The sequence below is a fragment of the Sylvia atricapilla genome, chromosome 7 (assembly GCF_009819655.1).
Source record: "Sylvia atricapilla isolate bSylAtr1 chromosome 7, bSylAtr1.pri, whole genome shotgun sequence".
Classification (NCBI taxonomy): domain Eukaryota; kingdom Metazoa; phylum Chordata; class Aves; order Passeriformes; family Sylviidae; genus Sylvia; species Sylvia atricapilla.
Genome location: NC_089146.1, coordinates 16512970 through 16534943, shown reverse-complemented (window position 1 = coordinate 16534943; position 21974 = coordinate 16512970). Strand labels below are relative to the sequence as shown.

Below are 21974 nucleotides of genomic sequence, written 5' to 3'. Positions count from 1 at the left end.
CTTACGGTTAGTATTGTAAGGTAATATGTTACTGTCACATCTCCATGCTTTGGATGGTAATGAAATCATAGCAGATGTTAGATTAGGTGTGGTGTATTTATAGCTCCAGATATGTTTTAAAAAATCAAACAGAGAAGCTTTTTAAAAATATATATATATATATATATTTATTTTACGTAACTGGTATTGTCGGGGAGCTTTGTGGGCACACATGACAGATATACACAGGGTTTACTCCATGACTCCTCACACACACACAGAGCAGGGAGGCAGGCTCAGGGCAGACACACACACGCACAAATGTCATGAGGGTTTTTTTCCCCCAACGCTTGTTCAGCCTCCAGACAGGGGTAGTCCCCGCTGCCCCGCATCTTCCCGCTCCGGAGAAGGAGAAAGTAAAAAGTCGCGCAAGCCGGTGGGCCCCAGCGCCCGCCCGCCAGAGCAGCGTTGCTGCGGAGCTGCCCCCGGCACAGGCTCCCGACCGCAGCCGGTTCCAAATACCTCCTCTGTCTCCGCTGGGAATTTCTACCCGCTGGGATCGTCCCGCGGAATTCACCTTTTTCCCCTGCTCCGCCAGCCCCGCGGGGCGCGTAAGTGCGGGGGCGGCGGGCGCGGAGCGGAGCGGGCCGGGCAGCGCGGGCAGGGGCGCGCAGGGGCGCGGGGGCCGCCCGCCCCACGGGGCCCGGCGCTGCGCGGGGGCGCGGGGAGCGCCAGCCTCGGCCCCGGCGCGCTGCTCTGCGATCACGTGGGCCAATATGCCTGTATTTTAAGGCAGTGCCTATATTTCTGATTATAAAGGGATTTCTCCTGCTCGCCCCCAAAATTCATCAATGGCCGCACGATTTAAAACCAAAACAAAACAAGAGGCGGCCAATTGCTGTCGTTGGTTCCAGGAGGCTGATGGCTAAAGGTTGTGTGTTGATTTTTTTTTTTTTTTTTAAAGCCCAACAAATTCCGATTTCCACTCGCTCTCTTTTATTGGTAGTTGAGCCTGAGCCTGTTTTCGTTCTATCGGGAATTCTGGTGTATGGAAATATTTGTAAAACCGCAAGATCAGGTTTAGGAGAGTGTTGTCTGCAGACAAAGGGTGAAGGATATATTCTAAGAACTGCAAGCGCAGATCCTGAAAAGTGAGGAACCCAGGTTTATGATAAATTGATACACAGGTAAGCAACTGCATGACAAAATGGGACGTTTAACCGCAGGGGCTGTATTATCTCCTTTACTCAGAAACGGTCTGGAATTTGTTTGCAATCTCTGCCCATAGTGGCTGCAAATGTATGGAGCGGTCTCCACCTACTTGAACGTTTTAAGCCGTATCTTCTTTTTATTATGTTCTTTAAATAAAAAGTGAACTCATTTCCAAAAGCTAGGGGAATACGTTTAACCCTATCCTTTCCCCAGTTTTCGGTGCTTTCAGGAAGGGAATTACAAATAAGCAAACAAACGAGGGAGACAACTTTGCTAGATGCTCCCAATTGCCAAAGTGAGATTGAGCATCACGTTAACGCGTTGCCGTGGTTAGCCGGGCAGGGGGTAACCGTGTTGATTTGTAAAGGGCGATTTAAAATAGGCTCATCGGTAATGTAGCCCCTACACAGGATCTCTCAAATGTTCGTGCCAAGTGTCTTCCCTAACCTTTCTCCCTGGCAGTGCATTCGGGTTCCCTTAGTGGCTGTTGTTTTCCTTCCGCAGTTGTTTTAGCACTGCTGTTACCGGTGTGCTCATGCCTTCGAGTTACACACGCTATTTGAAGCACGGCTTGATATTTATCTACCGAGAAGTTTCTTGCCCTGCATTTGTGTGGTTTGATCAATAAGGCGGTGGGAAGATGCCTGGGGGGGACCGGTGCCTCTCTGGGCGGACTGGGGGTCTGGAAGAGACCACACAGCCTCCCTGCAGACACGTACAGCTCAGCTCCCGCTTGGGCTGTTGCAACTAGCCCGAGTCTCCCAGGAACGCTGTTTCTACTGTCTGGTGGCTTGCCTGGAGCCCGGGTGAGCTCTCGGTTGTGTCTGTTGTGAAGCCCCCGTGTGAAGCCCAGCGCTGTGCTGTCGAGCAAGAGTGTGTGTAAGCTTGGAACGAACGCTGCCCGCCCCGAGTCACCCGGGCGAGTCCTCGGCGGGGGTCGGAGTGCCCCGAAGGAAATCGGGTGGGAGGCCAGGGGAGAAGGAGAAAGTTAAGATGTTTGTTTATTTGTTTATTATTTTCTGTTGCGTGTTGCTCTGCTCGATGAGAAGTTAAAAGCACCGAACATTTTTCTTAGCTGTATGCCTCCAAGCTGCTGGCCTGCCAAGTTAGTCAGCTGAATCCAATTACTGCAAGCAGCATTTCATTTGGCTCGATGGAAGCACTCACTTATAACTTCACCTAAAATTTCAATAATACCTATATTGGTCCCACGCCTGAATAATTCTAAAGATTTCCCTGGGTTCAGCTCTGGCAACGTCTTCTCCGAGTGCTGGGAGACGAGCATAACCCCAGCGGGCCCAGACTCCTCTCTCCGCAGTACAAACTTTGGGGGTTATTCCTGTGGCCGTAGAAGTCTTGGTATTTGGCCAAGCTCTGGCTAAATAAAGCATGTCTAGAGCTAGAAGTCTATCGCTTGTGAGGATGAGAAGCTGCTTCGGAAAGGGATGAGAAGTCGATAATTAATTAGGCACAAAATGAAAACTTACCGTGTTAATCAACAGCGGCTAACAATGACTCGGTTTGCAATATTATGATCTCTCCGCTCAGGGGCTAAGGTGCAACCCACTTTAGGTTGCCTTCATACACCGTGTAAAGTGCTATTTCTAATGAATTCTCTTTAAAAAAATAAAGCACTTAAAGTTGACATACGCCCACGTGAATACATTATATAAGACGTTACCGGGACAGGCCCGGGCCAGGAACCTGAGCGAGCATCATGTGTAATCATGAAGCTCCACTTCCCTAACTCCAGTTTGCCAGCATAAATTAAGGTGATTTGGAAGGGGAATGTAGCATCCTACTGAGTTTGGTTAGGGAGAGAGAAGACTTGGTGGAAAGTTGTAAGGTCTGTTGTGTTGTGAGCTATCGGAGGCGCTTCCGTTGGTTGTTCATTAAGTGGTGAGTTATTGCTATACGAGCCAAAGGTCATTTCAAAGGCTTATGGTGGCTAGATATCGTCTTTATAATGACCTGAGCTTCTTTGTGGGGGATTTTCTGGCACTCTTAAGTTCTTAAAGTCCTGAACCGACACATTGCACAGGCAAAGGCAAAATACTCATTTCGAGACGCAAATCTTTGCAGCGCGTTTTCAATGCTGGGACTTCTTCGCTTATCTTTCTCTCTGTCTAATTCGGTATCTGGGGGGAGAAATGCAGAGATATCCGCGCTAGCTTCGTTTCCGCCGAACTCCTCGCGGGCCGTGGGTGCGGGCGGCGGGAGAGGTGCTTGTGACCCTCGAAGGTGCCCGCAGCTCCCCCGCAAAGGTGCTCCCTTACCCCGGGGGCGGCTCCGCGCCCGGCCCGGCTGCACGGGGGCTGGGGAAGGCCGGCACGGTTCCGCGGCCGGGGCGCGGGGCCTGTCGGAGCGGCTGCCGCAGGCCGCCCTGCCCGGCTCCGACCCGCAACCGGAGTATTTTACACGTTTGCTCGCTCCCCGCCTCTCTCAGAGCGCTATTAATAAATGAAGAGAAAGATCTACCCTTTGTCTGGTAAAAGATCTGACACGGACGGAGAGACACGGTGAGGGGCTGCGGACGAGATGTGCATTTATTAACAAAGTCCTACGGAAGAAAGTCCAAAACAAAGCAGTTTCCGCTGAGAGTTATCGCTTCTGTTGCAGGTCCGTGCCCACGGATTATCCAAAGGAATCTGAAGATCCTACTCACTCAGTTAAAGTCAAAAATCAAGAAAAAACGTAAGTTTGGTGAGTTCTCTAAATTTCCTTTTCCATCCATCTCTCGCTTTCCCTATGGCGACAGGCCCGTCGCAGGGAGCACAGCCCGGGCCCGGCCCTGGCCCCGGCCCAGGCCGGCCGAGCGGGGAGAGCTGCTCGGTCAAACCGGCCGGCGGCCCCGGGGCCGGGCTGATCGGCCCGACAGATAAAGAGCGGCCCGCAGAAAGCCCCGCTGAAAGCCGCCCCGGTTCCGCGGCAGCCGAGCCCGGCTGGGGAGCAGCCGGGGCCTGGACCCCGCCGCGGGGAGCGGGCTGCTCCCTGCGGGAGCTCCGTGGCTGGTTTAAGAGGCCCCACGGCGACCACCGCCACCGCTCCGTGTCTCGTAGGGCCCCGCCGCGCTCCCCTGTGCTCTCAGGGCCCTCAAAGACGAGCCATCGCCCGGCTCGGGCGCGGCCCCGGCGGTGGGTGCCCGGCTGCCCTGCTTGCGGCCGGGTCCGGCGGCGGCTCCAGCGCTTTCCTTATATACAGGGCAGCCCCGGGCCGGCGGCCGGGAAACGTGCCGAGCGGGGGATTCTTTTGCCGGGCTCCCTCCTACGCGCCGGCTGCTTTGCACTTCTGAAAGTGCCGGGGCTTGGGAAGTGTTTTCCTTTTCATTCCTGGCCGGAGCGTTTACTGCCACGGCGCTAGCAGTCATAAATTTTGCTACAACCGCAATGACAGGTGCATTGATATGCACCCTGAGAGCTCCGGCTGCTTTAATAACCGCTTCGCTGGCCGCTCTCACCGCCTCTTATTTATTCGGTATCATATTAGATATTGATCCGAGGCAGAATTAAGTGTAGTGGAAGTTTTAGTAGAGAACTGCTTAATATGAAAGTGTCGGGAGGAAAGCGAGCGGCAGCGCCGGGCCGGTGCCAGCCTGGGCCAGCCGGGCTCTGCGCACACGCCTGGGGCTCCAGCTGCTCTCCAGACAGGGCCGGGAGAGGGGTCGACATCCCCAAAAAGCGAAGGAACCAGTGGCAGAACAAAAAGCCCCATTATCATGTGCAACACCTAATAGTTCAGATGAGGTTAACCTTTCTGAAGAGGAGGAAAGGAAATCTGAAACACAGACATGGATACTTTGCGGTTTCCTACCCTCGGTGCCTCCAAGCCCACCTCCCACGGCTCGGCCTCACCATTTGGATGTCACCTTTTTTTTTTTTTTTTTTTTTTTTCTGGAGGCTGTTTCTGGCCAAACTTTGGTGTTACCTATAAAAACATCACCCCGGGCCTTTCACTCGTGGAAAATCAAACCTTGGATAGGTCTCCCTCTTTCTCTCCCTCTCTCTCTTTTTAAGATCTAAAGATGAGCCACCAAACAGTTGAGCATTGTCCATGTGATTTATGGCCCATAGCCTCCTTTTTAGGTTCAAGCAGAGTTCACAAGCAGTTGGTATTTCAGAAAAGAAATAAGGCTTTTAACAGCTTAACAGCAATATTCTTTCTTAAGATTCTGTGTATTCTTTTGGGAACTATATTTCACAAGGCATATAAAAGCCTATGCTTAAGGCAGTGTTGTGCTAACAAAAGTCCTCAGTCCAGACCGGTCCCAAAAATGTAGATGATAGAAGTGAGAAAACAGAGACAGAGTTATTTGGAAAAAAATACTTCCAAGACTTGTCAAGATTATCACATCGTATTAAAACTAATCTGTATCGCCACTGTCCATTTCTGCAGACTTTTAAAACCAAAATTTTCCAGGAGAGAAAAACAGTTCCCGTTTCTGTCAGCTCCACAGATCATCTCAAGCTTTTGTTTAGGAAAGAAAAGGACCGCGGCGGTCTGTGATAGGGGATAAACCGCCGAGAGCGGCCGTGGATGGCAGCTCGCTGAGGTTATTTTGACTTAAAGAGATGTGTTTCCCGGTGAATTTCAGAGAACAGATCAACGGTACTTGGCGGGACCAAGGGTACTTGCGAGAGAAAGAAGAGTACTCTCGTAGTATCGCTTAAGTATAGGCAGGAGAACTATAATTGTCGGACACCTTTCAAAGATTCCTAGCTACTTTCTTCTGGTATCCTAGTAGGCTTAAATCCTGCAGAAATACAAGGAAGTCTTAAGATACCTTGATTTACAGACTTACACTGTCAGGTGAAATATGTGCTAATTTACAGAATTATCGAAAGTGTCAGAGAAAACCTCTACCCCACAAGAAAAATAAGAGCAGGGAATATTAAAAACCCGAAATTGCACAACCAAATTTGCTTAACAGTTTCCATCTTGTACTAAGCGCAGAGAAGTTTTGGGAGCAGCAAGGAGAAAGGTAACAGAACCCTGCCTCAAAACATCTGCCCTAAGGGGACCGTGCGCTTTCGGTGGGAGCAGCCTCATGTGGGAGCCGGGGGGCGGGGAGTGGAGAACCATAAGTTTACAGGCTGAAAAAGAATCCTCTAAAAATTATCTCAGATGTCTCAGGTTCTTTCTGCTGGGTACAAATAAAAGGGACGAGAAACGTTGGGTGAGGGAATTTAATTCATCACAGAATTAAAATAGGGGAGCTGACCTGCGACTTCCTTTATAGTGCAAAGTAAAGGGAGTGAATGGCGCCGGTTATACTTTAACTCTGGAGGAATCCGGGGAAAGAAGAAGGGCGGGTTTACAAAGGGGACGGGATTTTTCTGCCTCTGCCCGGCCGCAGCCCGGGCTCCATCCATCATGTCAACCGTGCCCGGCCGTGCGCACGCGTGCCGGGCGGGGGGAGGACGGATGCTCCCGGCCGAAATGGGCCAGCGGGTCTTTGGGGACACCACCCAGCACAGTTGTTCACTGAGAGCTCTCGCCTACAACCGCAGGGTCCGACCCAGTCAAACTCGAGCGGGAACGGTCCAAAGGCAACACAAAGCCAATAAAACGTCCCCCCAAATGCTTCAAAAGGTGGCCTGTAGGAAGTCCCGCCAATGTGTTCCCGTTCCCCGCTGCACCATGGCTCTTTCCCTGCACTGCCCTGGGTCCTTCCCTGGTGTATTCCTTCCTTGATGTCTCCCAGCCCTCCCCTGGACGGGAGGCCGAGGCCGAGGTGCCGGGGCGCGGGGATGCCGGGACCGGCCCGTGGCAGCCTCTCCCAGACGGTTTCCCTCTCTAAAAGTCTCTTTTGTGTCCCTGCCGCTTCCCTCCCCAGGTGGCTGCGAGTGGCCCGGGCCGACGACGTGAGGCGCGGGGCGGCGGTCAATGTTATTTGAGCGGGGGCCGCGGGCCTCGGCGATCGCAGAGCAGAGGATGCAGAAAGCCGCCTACTACGACAACGCGGGGCTCTTCGGGGGCTACACCTACAGCAAGGCCGACGCCTACCCCTACGGCGCGGCCCACCAGCCCTACGGCCAGGCCGGCTTGGACGGCGAGTACCCCGGCTCCGCCTGCTCCGTCCAGGGCTCGGCGCCCGGCCGCGCTCCGGCCCACAAGGGCAGCGAGCTGAGCGGGAGCTGCATGCGGCCGGGCGGGGGCGGCCCCGGGGGCAGTCAGCCCCCGGGGATCGGCGAGCATCAGCCCCCGGCCCTGCCGCCCTCCTCCCCGCCCAACCCCCCTCCCAGTGTGCCCCCTCCGAAAAAAGCCAAGGGGGGGCCCAACTCCTCCGGCTCGGCCAGCGCCACCCTCAGCAAGCAGATATTTCCTTGGATGAAGGAGTCCCGGCAGAACTCCAAGCAGAAAAGCACATGCGCCCCCCCAGGTAGCCCAACATCCCCGCCCCGACCCGCTGCTGGCCCGGGGAGCCGGGCTGAACCCCTCGGCCCGAACCTCTCGGCCTGAGCCCCCTGGCTTCGCGCCTTGTCTCCTACTCCTCTAGCTGCCATCGCCCTCCTATTCCCCCGCACTCCACTGAGGGGTCCCAGCCCTGCCGGGCGCTGCAGGTGGGACAGGCTGGGGGCGGGTCCCGGGGACGCCTGGACGGGCGTCTCTGGGGGGAGGCAGCTGCGGGAGGGAGTGCGTATGTCGGGCAGGGAGGAGTGGGAGGCCACCCCCGGGCCCTCTGCACCCCCTCCCCGGGCGCCGACAGAGCGAGAGGGTAGAGCAGGTTTCCGAGGGACCCCGGGAGGAAGGGGGGAGCTGTCTTTCGTGGGGGGAACCAACGTCTCTTTGTGCCTCTTCCCTGCAGGAGAGAGCTGCGAGGACAAGAGCCCCCCCGGGCCGGCCTCCAAGAGGGTGCGCACTGCCTACACCAGCGCGCAGCTGGTGGAGCTGGAGAAAGAGTTTCACTTCAACCGCTACCTGTGCCGGCCGCGCCGCGTGGAGATGGCCAACCTACTCAACCTGACCGAGCGGCAGATCAAGATCTGGTTCCAGAACCGCCGGATGAAGTACAAAAAGGACCAAAAAGCCAAAGGCATCATGCACTCCCCCGTCGGACAGTCCCCGGACCGAAGCCCCCCTCTAAGCGGCCCAAACCACGTCGGCTACTCCAGCCAGCTTCCCGGCGTCAACAGCCTCGGCTACGACGCGCCCTCGCCCACCTCCTTCGCCAAGTCTCAGCAGAGCATGTACGGGCTGGCCGCCTACACGGCGCCGCTGAGCAGCTGCCTGCCGCAGCAGAAGCGCTACGCGGGCGCGGAGTACGACCCCCACCCCATGCAGAGCGGCGGCGGCGGCTTCGCCAACCCCAGCCTGCAGGGCAGCCCCGTCTACGTGGGGGGCAACTTCGTGGACTCGATGCCGGCCTCGGGCCCCATGTTCAACCTGGGGCACCTGCAGCACCCCTCCTCCGCCAGCGTGGACTACAGCTGCGCCGCCCAGATCCCCGGCGGCCACCACCACGGACCTTGCGACCCCCACCCTACCTACACGGACCTTTCCTCTCACCACACCTCTCAGGGACGGATGCAGGAGGCGCCCAAGCTCACGCATCTGTAGCGGGGCGGCGGCCAGCGGGCCCCGCTCCCCTCTCCATTACCTCACTTTTCTGACGGGACAGTGTTACTGTGCTCTCTAGTGCCAACAGTATCAGTGGATTTGTCTCCCTTAGCAGCTCCCTTCTTTCTTCCGCAGCCCCGAGTAGGTCCGTGAGCAGGAGCCTTTCTCTTAGAGCTGTTTTAAGCATGACAGTGCAATATACTGCCAACCGAGGGACTGATAAGCTGGTAATGATGTACTTGAAGGTAAGTCTTAGAGATGCTGTAGTGTTAGCAGCGCGTCATGCTGAGGTGTTTTAGACCAGTCGTGAGCCGTCGGAACTCGCCCGCGCGTAAGCTTATTTCAGAGAAGTTAATTTATGAGTTCTTCCGTAACGTAAGGATCGCATTGGACTAAATGATATGTATTTATTATTTTAAGCGAGACATTTTTTGTATCACTGATTATTTATCCTCGTCTTAATGTATTTATGTGGGTATTTGTAGTTTCTTCACCAATACTTCGGGAGAGGGATTCAGGTCCGTGGTGACTTACATTTCACCTATTTAGTATAATCGGTCTGAGCTAGTTGAGAGAGTAGTCTTGAACAGTTGTAACAGTGGCTGGTGTTTGTAGTTTATGTAAGGATTAATTAAGACAGCAAGTCGTAAATCATTAATAGAGTGAAACAATCTGTGGCATCACACAAAGAGCCGTTACACTTAAAAAAATATTGAAAGTATTTTTAAAGTATTTATTTCTAATCGGCTGGCCCCACTTGAGCGCCTCGGTGGCTTGGCTGGCAGCTGGCTCGGCCGGGTGAAGCCACCTTTAGTTGGAAGCACAGCCGCTTTGAGGAGGCGATCTACAAAGAGGGGCTCTTGGCCATCTTGTTTCTGATCAAATCCTGCATATAAAAACCTCGGTGAGGTTAACATTTATTTATTGGCTGGGTATCTATCGCGCATATTATTTCGGTGGGCTATTTTTTTTTCTATTTACATTCTGGCTATCCAAAATAGAAAAGAAATTAGAAGCTTAGAAAAGCAAAAAAAAAAAAAAAAATTAGAAACCCTCTGATAGTGCTAATTTCATTAGGGTCTCCATAGCAATCCGCGCAGCAGCTGCCGCCTCCTTTGTTATTTTTATACTGTTGTCTTTATACTAACCATAAATCAATTTTTAGACATCTTTGGAAGCCCGAGCTTTTTTTTTTTTTATTTATTTTTTTAATTTTTTTTTTTTTAATTTTTTTTTTCATAAATATAAACTTTGAAAGAAAATTGACAATCAGATCCACACAGCCGAGGGGAGACGCTGAGACAAGGTGCGGGCAGTGGCTGGGAGGTGCCGCCGCACTCCCCTGGCACCCGGCAAGGACAGTCCCACCCTGCCTGACCACGGCAGAGGGGCACCGCCACCTCTCCCTGCCACAAACAGGACAGTTAACACGGGGAAGAAAAAAAAAATAAAGTGACAAGAAGATTAAAAAAATACGAATAAGAAAGGGAACGATGCTCTGAACCCTTGTGTTTCCTCCTCTCTAGTTACACGGCTGTATTGAACTCCTCGCTGGATTTACAGAGATACTTCTTTTGTAAATGCTGTGATTAAAGTCTCTTCCTGACAGTACATATCGCTCTGAGAAGACTATTCTTATCTCTTTCTAAAAGTGTCGAGTTAAATATTAATCCAAACTTCTGTATTCCTCATCAAAATGTCTGATGCATCACTTTCCAGTCTGACAAACACTGCAGCTCCTACTCCATCCTCTAATGACAGACCTGGCATTCCTATTGTGAGAAATATTTTGTCACTTCCCATCCTGGCCAATACAGACAAGTTTTCTTTTATTTATTCTTCTTTTCTTTCCATCCCTGCTTTCTTTCTTGCCGTTTGGTATTTATGTTCAGCTGAGCACTAATGATTCAAAATATTACTTAGGGTTTTGTTTTCCCCTCTGTGAGATTTCAAAAATGCTGTGCTACAGTGAAAAGTGTATCTTTTGTCAAATTTCACTTTTAACCAAGCAAATTTGGATATATGTGTTATAGATCTGTAAACAAAACAGAACAGAATAAACTGCTTTGTTTGGAGACATATTTTAACCCTTTTAAGCCCTAAAATTGTATTCTATGGAAGCTTTCACACAAATTGTTTCTTAGAAGCACCACGCAGGAGTAAACAAAACATACAAACAACAGAAAAAGTAATGCTAGACACCACTTGTGATTTATACTTCTGTAACATGCCATAAATATACACATATGTTTGTCTCTTCAACAATTTCTGCAATCAATGTGCTCACAAACAAAATTGTCCACGTAGGTTTTTTGTGTGTTCTTCAAACACAATATATTTTGCATCAACTGCTTCTATCTGTGAAACAGCGAGGCGCCACCATTTCTGCAGGACACTCAGTGCTCTTTTCCCTTTTGCTTTGTGCTCTGCAGGCTGTTAGTCAAACAGTGTCTGCCTCGACTTACACTATTAGTTCTTCATTAAATCTCTTAAGAAAGAAAAGGCTGTTTAGAGATCTGGGGAAGGAAGGAGTTCAGAGGAACCCTGGCCACAAACACTGTCACTGAGGCCCACTGCCCTGAATTACTTTCATATTGCAGAAAGATGGGGCCAGCAGTCATGGTTTCCAGTGGGGGAGGAGGAGGAGCATGTGTGAGGGAGAATCTTCTTGTAAATAAATTCACTTTATTCTCCATGATTCTGGCAGAGGTGTCTTGTTTGTAATGCAATAGAAGTCCATGATGATAACCTAATTATTAGAAGTAATGTAACTTCAGCAAGATCACTGGCATTTTTACAGTGTTTGTACAAGCATCAGCAATCTAGTGGAGAGATACACTTTAGCACAAGCCAGACCTTTTCTTGGCCCATCATTTAAACCCCATAAATTATAAGCAACCCCTTTCACACTCAACAGGGACTCAGCTCCTTTGCAACAGCCTCTGATGTGATGAACTCAGTCACCTATTTAAAACACAACTAGTCAGTCCAGGCCATGCCTGGGGCTGATCTTAGCCTTGCCTTTCTTAACAAATAGGAGGCATAGCACCCCTTCCTCTCCTCTGCTGCTCCCTCTGTCTGCTCCAGGCTCATAAAAGGGTCAGTGAGCCAGGGCCCCTAAATGCTGGCAGTGAAGTTACACTGTTTGGGATAGGGAGCTGCTGACAGCACTGGTTGAGAGGTGTCAGGGGTGCACCCAGCTTCAGTGAGGCCATGCAAGTTATTCTGTTCAGATCAGCGGGCTTTGGGTCTCCACTTTATGGTTTGGCCTTTACAGTAACCCACCATTTCATGGTGTTCAGCAGTTTCCCTGGTGCAAAAAGGAGCTGAAGCTTTGTGTTACCTCCATGCAGACAGTGCAGGGCTGAGCTACCCCTCTGCATCCTGTTTCTTTTTGAGGAGTTGCCCATCAGTGTCCCACTGTGTATGGCCTGGTGAGCAGCACCAGGGCAGGGGAACCTAGACAGGCACAGCCACGGGCTTCCAGGGATGCCACACTTTTGTCGGTGCCACTTCTGTTTGGCTGGAAGAACAAAGCCAAATGCCTCCTGCTCCATTAGCAAGTACTTTCTGAGCAGACACTGCAGGCTCCTAGCCCTGGTCTCTGGGCAGGACAGGAAGGACTCAGGAGCACCCCCATGGCTTCCATCATGAGGCCACACCAGGGTCATCTGGGGCTGCAGGCAACCTTGTCCAAAGATGAAGAGAAGGCAGCTGCCTGTACACCCAGGAGGCAAGGGCATGCAGGGAGGAAGCTGGCTAAGAAAGAGGGAGCCCACCAGCATCAACTAGAAGTCCCCTGACTTTCTTGAGGGCCAGCTGGGTTTTTGGGCTCCATGGCAAAAAGTCTGAAGGCAGGATCCATCACTGGGGTGTCTGCACCCCTCCAGCCCCATGGGAAGCCCTTTGAAACAGCCTGTGGGGGGTCCAGGCACTAAAAGGACTACTTGCCCAGGGGAAAAAAAACAGGGTGAAGGGGATGGGGCTGCTGGTCTACCATTGGGAGGGTGCCTTGCTAACAGCTGTCAGCTGAGGAGAGAGGAAAGGAGCTACAGGTGGTGATGCCATCCTTCTACATGCCAACCTGCTGTGCATGTCCAGTGGCCACACACAACGGCAGCCTGGTGAAGGCACAGTGTGCTGCACAGGCCCAGATGTCCAGCACTCCACTGCAGACCTGCCTGGAACAAAAGCTGGAGCTGGGTGGGCAGCACAAAAGGGCTGGTGCTGCCGGGGCAATTACGGCCATGGTGGTTGTCACATGATGTTATACATTGATGAACAAGATACCTCTGCTTTTAAAAGGCACAAGACAAGCTGGACCAGAGCTCTGTTGGATGCAGCCACTTTCCAGGGATTGAATGGCAAGTTAAGGGGCAATGTCTCTCTGTTCCCATGTGAGAGGCAGCTGTGGGTACCCTGTGATCCTTGCTTGGAGTGGGGCTGCCAGGGGAGTGAGAGAGCTGGCTCTGTTAAGGGTCATCGATCACATAAAGAGCACGTTTTACTGGACAGTGGTTCCTCCTACTTCACCTTGGACCTGAGGCAGCTGGGACCCGAGCAGAAACCCCATCCGGCAGAAGCAGAATGCAGTCCCAGAGCCTGAGAGCCATGGAGTAACAGGGCAAGACTGAACACCTTTGGTCACATAGGCTGAGATATACAGTGGGACACAGTGAGGTATCTGTGCCTGCATATTCCTAGGCCTCTGCAGATGCTGCTCAGGAGTGGAGGTGAGTCTTTGTCTCTCCTTTTGGAGCCCAGGGTCCCGAAGCTTTCCGAACTTTCTGGAATGAATTACAGAAAGGCTCAGCTAAAATCACAATAAGCACAAAGCAGAGTGAAAACAGCAAGGAATTTGTGTTAGACACAAAGGATGTCTTCTGGGTAAAAATACTCACAAATGTAGAATTTGAACAGTAAGGTTCATTTTTTCATTTGCTGAAGTGGTTTTTCTTGCAACATCTGAAGTTTTGGGAGAACTAGGCAATCCCATGCTGAGTGAGGTACACAGCCTCAATATTTCCTTCAGAAAATCTGGTGTACATTTTAGGATCTTCAGGAGCAATAAAGGCTAGACAAGACAGAAATCTTGGCTGCAAACTCATTGACACCTCTATTTTGCACACAGCAGCATGGCTTACCTTGACACCTCTGGGTTATCAATATGTGTAATATTTCTGTCTCACCAAATTCACAGCCATGAGACAGAAAACATGACTTTACATGGCAAAGGGCCAATGTAGAATCACTCTTCAGAGCAAATCTTTACAGAAGAAGGGATAGACTTTCCTCTTCTCTGTGTCCATATAGAGGATATTTGTCCTTAATCCCACATACCGGGAGAACAGAGATTCCTGCACCAGGGGTCATCTGGGAAAGGGAACTTGTGGCAGAGAAATATTGATGGCAGAGGGAAACATCTGTTCCTGAGGATAGCTGTGACTGCCTGAAAGGGCTGTGTTAGTGCAGGAGCTGAGGATGGCTCCCCTGGAGTGCTAGAGCAACTCCTCATTTCTGCCTTGGAGTGTCTGTTAATCTTTTATTCACGTTTTACAAAATAAACTCCCAAGAGCTCCCCCTCCTTCTGTTATAGCCTTTCTCCCAGGAGCCTTTGGTGGTTTGTTTGTGCTAACAGGGCCATTGCTTTAATTCCCAGCGTTTGCTTACCTCCCTTCAGGGTGGCCACCCACACCCGAGCTGTCTCCACGCCATGGATGTACATCCTCACTGAGAGCCAGCTTTGCCCAGCCGGCAGTGTTGTGGCAGCAGAGGGGCGAGGACAAGGTAATGCTTGAACCACACCTTCCAGGTCTGGGGAGGGATCTGTTGGATCTCCTGCGTGTCAGTTAGTGTGACAAGCACAGAGGGTGGGCTCTTGTTCTAGGGAGAAGGGCCACATGTCCCAGTCTCAAAGCAGTGTCTGTGGCTCAGGGCTGCTCAAGCAGCCTCTCTAAGGTGAGTTGCTGGTGTCTGCAATCAACAGGACTCAGGGCTTTTTGGCCAGACTTTTTCCTACATCATGTCTTGGTTCCACAATGGCTTTCCCAGGCTTTGTAGAGGTCCACCTATTTCCAGAAACATGATGACACATTGTGACAAGGACTCATTTGGTCCATTGTCCTCACAGAGGTTTTTGCCCCAGCAGCTCCCCTGTCTCATCACCACTTGACTACCCACACAGGCATTCCTAAACTTCCCAGCCATTCTCAGATTGTCTCTGACAGCATCATGTTCTTCATCTGCTTTTGCCCCCTCCACTTTTCTTCTTCCTTATTTTGGCTTCCAAGGAGTTCTTCATCTTTCCCATTAGAGTTCTTGTGAAAGAAACAGCTGCAGTCACTGTATTCTCTATCACTGGAACTTAAACAGTTAAGTCTGAAGACTGCAATTCCTGTGTGTAGAAAAAGCCCTCCCTCAAAAGCCAGAGCATCAACAAGAGATGTTTTGCCTGTATTTAGCCACTGATTTCTGCTTTTGTCACCCTTGAACAGTCCTGCCAAAACAAACAGGTAATGAACAGGAAACTGGTAACAGCATCCAGCTGGGTAAATGGAAAGATTGGATGTTGGTGTGAACACAGACAGCTTTTCTAGCATTTAAAAGAGTCTTAGGGGTAACTAAACCAATTGCATTCTGCAAACACAAGACTCAAGTAAAGCAGTAGCCCTGCTCTAGAGCAAATTTTCTTTCCTTCACTGCAGGCAGGAATTTTTACAGCACGGGAGACTGAAGAGCACAGATGCTCTCCTGCATGGTCAGCCATTCTCTGCTAAAGAGAAAACCTGGTGTTCCCAGGCTTCTGATTTTTCAGAAGATAACATTTTCCAAACTGCTCTGATTGCCATGGGAATGCTGAGAAAGTTTACATTGTCCAGAATTTAACCCCTTCCTCAAAATGTATGTTTCCTTATAATGTGCATTTGATTTAAACTGTTCTTCTCGTTTATACTCACATCCCCTGAAAACAGAAATTTAGCTCACACTCCATCATTAGTGTATCAGGGCAGCACAGCCCATCAGAGTGAACAAGTCTGTGCCAGGAGCACACCAAGCTTCAGGGCTCTGAGATTTCAGTGACTGCTCTGTCTGTAGACTTGAAGGTCAAGCACCCTTAAGACCTAATCTGTACAGCCAGCCTTTGCTCTGTAATGGTTGTTTTACAGTAGATGAACAATATTATCTGGGGAGGAAGTGTGGCTGATAGGAGGACATGTCACTGAACTGTGCAGGGAAAGGCTCCCGTACCTTTGCAGCTTGTATATGCCTGTCCCAGCAATGTGACCTTTCAGGGCCCCTGCAGGAAAAAACCCAAACAGATCTGCTATGAATTCATCAGCTGCAAACAACACTGGAGCTGAGCTGCAGAGCACAAATCTCCATGGGAAAGAGTTGATACTGAGTCAGTGAAACGGTTTGATTATGTCTCCCCATTATATCCTTTTCCTGTCACCAGTCCAGCCCTCTGAAATCCACAGGAGACCCAGCAGAATGTTTCCTTCTCTGGGGATTCTGCTTGCCTTCAAGTGGTTGGCACCATGCTCGGTCCTTGCAAAATGTGTGGCCTCTTCCTGACCACAGCAAATGGTTCTTTGGCCAAGAGCTTCTAGAGCTCCTTGAACTGTTGAATGGAAGGCATTGGATGATGGATGAAGGCACATAAATTTCATGCTTTTATTTATAAATAAAAAATATTTTTAATAAAGTACAACGCTTGCATTTCCCAGATGACATCCACATACTAAGAATTAGAAAGTTGCAAGTCTAATTCAAAGCAGCACAATGTAGCCCGTCTTGTGTTCCTTGTACGTCCAGTCCCAAGTCACCAAAGCCCAGGTGTACTCTGCCCAGCACACCCCTCTGCTGTTCTGAACTGCACTGACACGTGGTTATCAGCTGAGGCATTGGATGAAACCCATCATTATCCAAATCAAACATCGGCATGGCTTAGACTGGATGTTAAGTGTCACTTGGAGACACTTAGGGAAAGATGATCACTTCGGGAGTCCAGATTTCACCTCCTTCACCTTGTGGCTGTTTCCTGCCATTCGGAGGGATTGAAAACCAATAAAGAGTTGGACGATCTGGCTGGGTAAGGCAACTTGGTGCTCTCTGCCAGCTGCAAACACTCAGTAAACAATGCCGAATCGCCAGGGGAAAAATAAAAGTCCATTAACGGTGTGAGCCTGTTAACGGTGAGGGGATTCATTTTCGAGAGACTGCAGAGCACTTATCTGATGGAACGAGACCATTAAGCGCCATGAGGTGCAGTAGCAACCCGCCCCTAGCCCCAGCCTCCGGGTACGGAGTCCTGGGTGTGCCCGTGGGAGCCTCCAGGAGCCTGGCCGGCTGCAGGGCAAGGGAGAGCGCAGACCTGTACCCGGGCGGGAGCCCGGATAGCGGGCAAGCGCCTGCTCACCCACCTTCCAAACTCCCGGCAAACGTCGGCAAAAGTGTGCGGACACTCCGTCGAGTCCAGGGGAACGGCTTGTCCCGGGGGAATCCCGGTGACGCGCGGCGGGACTGCCCACCTGCATCCCCGCTCCGGCCCTGGGCAGCCGGGCGTGGGCCCGGGACCCCCGGCGCGGGCTCGCCCCTCCGGGCTCCCATTGGCCGGGGGCGGGACGTGCCGCCCCGCTCCAGGGCCTATATCAGGGCAATATTGCCCCGGCGGGGCGCGGCGTTGCCCCGTGGGTCATGGACCTGGGGTACTTCGCTCTCGCCTTTCCGCAGGGGCTGTGCCGCGGGGACCCGCAGGCTCCGTACCCCCAGCGAGGGGACGACGCCTTCCTGGCGCTGGGCACCGCGGCCAGCGCCGAGCCGCCCCCGCCGGCGCTGGGGTACGCGGGCGCTGCCCCCGCGGCGCTGGGCCCCGGCTACCGGCCGTCCCGGGGAGCCGGACCGCCGGCCTACGCTACGTCCGTCTTTCCCGGGAGCGGCCGCTCGCCGCCGCCGGACCCCGACCGCCCCTGCCTCGGCGCGGGTGGCGGAGGGCTGCGGAACCCCTCGCCCTGCCCCGGGGCCGCCCCCGCGCCCGGCTCTCCGGCTCCCGCGGCGGCCCCGGCGGCGCCCCGCACCTTCGAGTGGATGCGAGCGAAGCGGAGCCCGCTCGGGAGAAGTGAGTGGGGCGGCGGGGAGCGGGCGGGGGCTGCTCCCATCCCGGCTCCCCTCTGCCCTTCTCCCGCCTCGACCCTCGCCCCTCGCCCCGCTTCCTCCCCCTGCCTTTGCCCCCCCCGCTGAAGCGCGGTGTTTTTCGGCGTTGCAGGCGGTGCGGCGCCGTGCGGGGGGGAGCATCCCGCCTGCTCCGCACGCACCAGCTTCAGCACCCGGCAGCTCACGGAGCTGGAGAAGGAGTTTCACTTCAGCCGGTACCTGTCGCGGGCCCGCCGCCTCGAGGTGGCCCGCTCGCTGCGCCTCCGCGACGCCCAGGTGAAGGTCTGGTTCCAGAACCGCCGCATGAAGCAGAAGAAGCGGGAGCGGGAGGCGCTGGCCGCCCCCGCGGCTGTCCCGGGCGGCCCCGCCTGAGGCTCCGCCGCCCGGCCGAGGGGCCGTCGGGGCTGCGCTGGAAGCCGCGGCCGGCGGGGCGCCCGGGTGTCCTTCCACGCGGGACCGCCGCGGTGCAGCTCCGCTGCTTTTTCTGTTGCGACTTTATGTACAGTTTTATTTATGAGGATTCAGGGAAAACCGCCGGCCCGGAGCGCCGCTGCTCGGTGTCGGACCGGGCCGAAACAGCGGGCGGGTGCAGCTAGGAGTTAGCGGAGAGCGCTGCTCGCCCAAGGCAGGGCAGTGAGCGGCTCTGCCAACTCCCCTGGCTTCGGGCAGAGGTGGGTGCGTGGAGGGGCTGCCCCATGCTCCCGACCCTTTCTTCGTTTTGCATTTAAAAAGACAGCTCCATGGGCTCAGGCAGACTTGATGCAGAAGGGGAGAAACCCCGAGAAGGCAGGGGAGAGCAGGAAAACTTCCTCTTGCAGGAAGGGTCAGGGATGGTCATGGCATGAGCCCAAGATCCCCTTTTGAAAGAAGTGTCCTTGTCTTCTGCCCTGTCCTTTGCAAAATTGCTGCAAAAACCAGGCTGGTTTTGCTTGTATTCATTCTTTCATTCATTCCCATTCTTTTTACTGATGTGGCCGATTTAGTCGAAAATCTGATTTTGAAAGAATAAACTGGGAGGTAAAATTTAAAAAGAAATAAACTCTTAAGAGGAGCACCTATTCCCTTTCCAGCTGCAGAGGCGCTGGGATTTCCCATGCAGAGGCTCTGGGCTGCCCAGGAATGGCCAGCAGCCAACTCTGTTGACTCCCAGCTCTCCCCACATACCCATAGATAATATAAAGCCTCTTACAGCATCTAGGGCCAGACTCAGTTCATCTAGGTCTCTCAGTCTTCATTTTATCTTATGGTTTAAAAAATTGCATCACTATAAATCTGTTTGCAACTAATCTCACCCCATGCAAAACCTCAAGACCTGTTGAAGCTCAGAAAGATGTTTGGGTTTGACCAAAGACAAATGCTGGTAAAAGGCTGGGTCTTTTACTTGGATACTTGCACAAAAATAACTGCAATGTTCCCATAGATAAAATAATGGTATCAAAGTGGGCAAAGGAACCAAGTTTAGATTTTTTTTCCCATTTGTGCCTGGGAAAGCATAACAGCAATGTGGAGAGGAATGATTTAAGTGAAGGTAATTTTATTTATTTGTGGACAGGGTTTTATTTTGGACAACAAAAAAAAAGCCTCTTTCTGCCCTGGATTTCTGCTGAGTGTTGGACTTCGGGGTGAAGAATCAATTATGGAACCAGGGGAGACCCACCTCAAGGGGGACCTGTAAAATGCACTGGGTCCCTGTCTGGAAACCAGCCCCAGACACCAATAACTGTTTGTCTTTGCTGGATGCTTGCTGAGTAAAACCAATACAGAGAGAAGATGAAGATGCTTGTCTCAACTCAAAATGTCTGCAACGAAGAAGATTCTTACTCTCTGTAATACTGTCCTTCCCCCCAGGTGCCCTTCTGCTTAAGGCTTTCTTCTGAAGACTTCTGCTGAAGGACTGGGAAGCCACTGCTGATGGAAGCTTCAGCAGAGGTTGGTGGGAACCCTGAGAAGCTACTCCCAAAAGCTGGGCAGGCAAACTGTGATGATGATGTGGGAACAAGTCCACAGCTAAACGGGACAGGAGGGTCCTTGGGAAGGAGATGGGTGTTCCCTCCAGTGAACACCCAAAGGAAGGGACTTCCCAAGACAGAAGGGTTTGGTCACACATCATATCCAGACTGTGCTGGCAAAGGACAATAGTGCTAGAGGCTCATGGTTGTGCATGCACACAGGCACATTTTTGTTCTGTATAGAGTTACAGTTCAGGTCCCTTGGGCTGGTTCACTTCATGGGATTGCCCAAAAACTTCTCATGACTGAAGTACTCATGTAAAACTAGCTGCAACCAAAATATGTGGTTTGCAGTTCTTCATTAAAGTAATGACACCAAACAAGCATTTATACTGCAGGCTGATCATTCATTAAAAACCAGGAAATAATGTTTCTGCAACTTTTTTTTTTTTTTTTTTTTTTTTTTTTTTTTCCCCTTAGGTGCTATTTAAAGCAGAATAAAGCAAAATCTGGTGAAATTAATGAAAATTTGAATCAATCAATGTTGTTTTGCAAGCTGAATTTAAAGGCAAGTAAACTTCTAACCAGCCCTTTTCTTAAGCTTTTTAAGGTCCATTTTTATGAACTTCCCTGTTGCTACTTTTTCATTTGGATTTTTTTTTAAGCTACAAATGAGCATACAGCTAGACTAGCCCATCTTTCTCAGAACACGTTTCACATACAAACTTTAGAAAACAGCTGTATTTTCAGTTGCCTCCAAATTTAGAGCATGTCTATGGGGCTGCTTGTTTGTCAACCTTTTATTTTCCTAATGATTTTGACATTTGTGCCAGGCACTTTAGGCCAGAGGAATGCTTTCTGTACTGCTGGCACACTCCTCCTGCACTACCAACGTGGAAAAAAAGATTCTCATTGATTTCAGTGGTGCTGGATCAGACCATTAGGGCACAGTAAGTCTTTTACAATGAATGTTTTCTTGACATATATTTTCCTGAATAAATAAATACATGTCCTGGCCTTGTAGCAGTGCACAGTTCTGTATCCATCAAAATGACACAGACTGAATACACAGAGATTTACTCTGAAATTAAGATGAAACCTTACAACTCTTTTATGGCTGTCTGAATCAATTTGGTGGTATAAACACAACTATATTCTGTCTTAAGAACCAGTACTTAGTATTAAGTGTAATTTCTGCTCACATGACAGGGCCAGTTTAATAGGATCTTTCTCTTCACGAACAGTTCTAGCTGTAGGAGGATTAGATATTGCTTCTTTGCACTATTCTGTCAGCAAGATACCCAAAGGAAGGAGCTAATGCAAGTCATGTGCCAATTCTTAAATAATTAAATAAAAATGCCTGTGATATCCATGGGTGCACACATGAGACAAATAAATGATAGATAAAGTCTAAGATTCACTCATTTAACATTAATCCCAAGAGCTGTGTCTCACACATGCTCAATTTGATGCCTAGCAGTTGGAAACAGGTTTTAGATTTGGCAGCTAGAGGTAAGAGCACAAGCTGCAGTTTTCACTGCTATCAGAATAAAATATTCCAGACTGGACTCAGTAGATATCCACCATCATATAATTTATCACAAATTATGAAACTACTATTTCCTGGCCTTATTTTTCCTCAGCCATCATCAGAAACCACAGAAAGACTATTCTCCTTTGGTCATATATTAATTTTTGCCTACTGACTGTGGCTCAAAGGGCCCCAGGCTACAAAGGGATATGAACAAAATAAGTTTTTATATGTTCCCCTTTTGCCTGAAGCAGAACAAAAATACTGATTTGGAAGGCTTCAAAGAGGAAAAAAAGTAGTAAAATTACTTTTCCTAAGTGGTATATGTGAATGTAGAGATTTTATATCTTTTGGATAGGTAAATGATAACAGAAGATCACACCTCTTTGAAAACCTTAGGTAAGAACTCAGCCTTACCTGGCTATCTGTTTTCCTAAGCAGACCAGATTTAGTATTTTACTGCTTGGAATTACAGCACAGGGAACACTTTGTGGAGGATCAAATGAACCCTGTTCGAAACGAAATGTTTTATGATATGAGCTGCATATCCAGGATTATTTTGACCATGCAAGTAGCCTGTAGTTAGCTAGAAA

The 21974-nt window shown here is 50.9% G+C and overlaps 2 protein-coding genes across 2 annotated transcripts; both read left to right on the top strand.

Annotated features, from left to right (window-relative positions):
- The first annotated feature begins 3760 nt into the window (after window positions 1-3760).
- Window positions 3761-11400, top strand: HOXD3 (homeobox D3). Its single transcript, XM_066322755.1, has 3 exons — window positions 3761-3894; window positions 7025-7570; window positions 7997-11400. Exons 2-3 carry the CDS (start codon window positions 7075-7077, stop codon window positions 8746-8748), a joined length of 1248 nt encoding a protein of 415 aa, XP_066178852.1. The 5' UTR covers window positions 3761-3894; window positions 7025-7074; the 3' UTR covers window positions 8749-11400.
- A 6045-nt stretch (window positions 11401-17445) lies between these two features.
- On the top strand, window positions 17446-18273 carry HOXD1 (homeobox D1). The gene is made up of 2 exons (XM_066323310.1): window positions 17446-17866; window positions 18014-18273. The coding sequence occupies exons 1-2, from the start codon at window positions 17446-17448 to the stop codon at window positions 18271-18273; spliced, it is 681 nt and encodes a 226-aa protein (XP_066179407.1).
- The last annotated feature ends 3701 nt before the right edge of the window (window positions 18274-21974 follow it).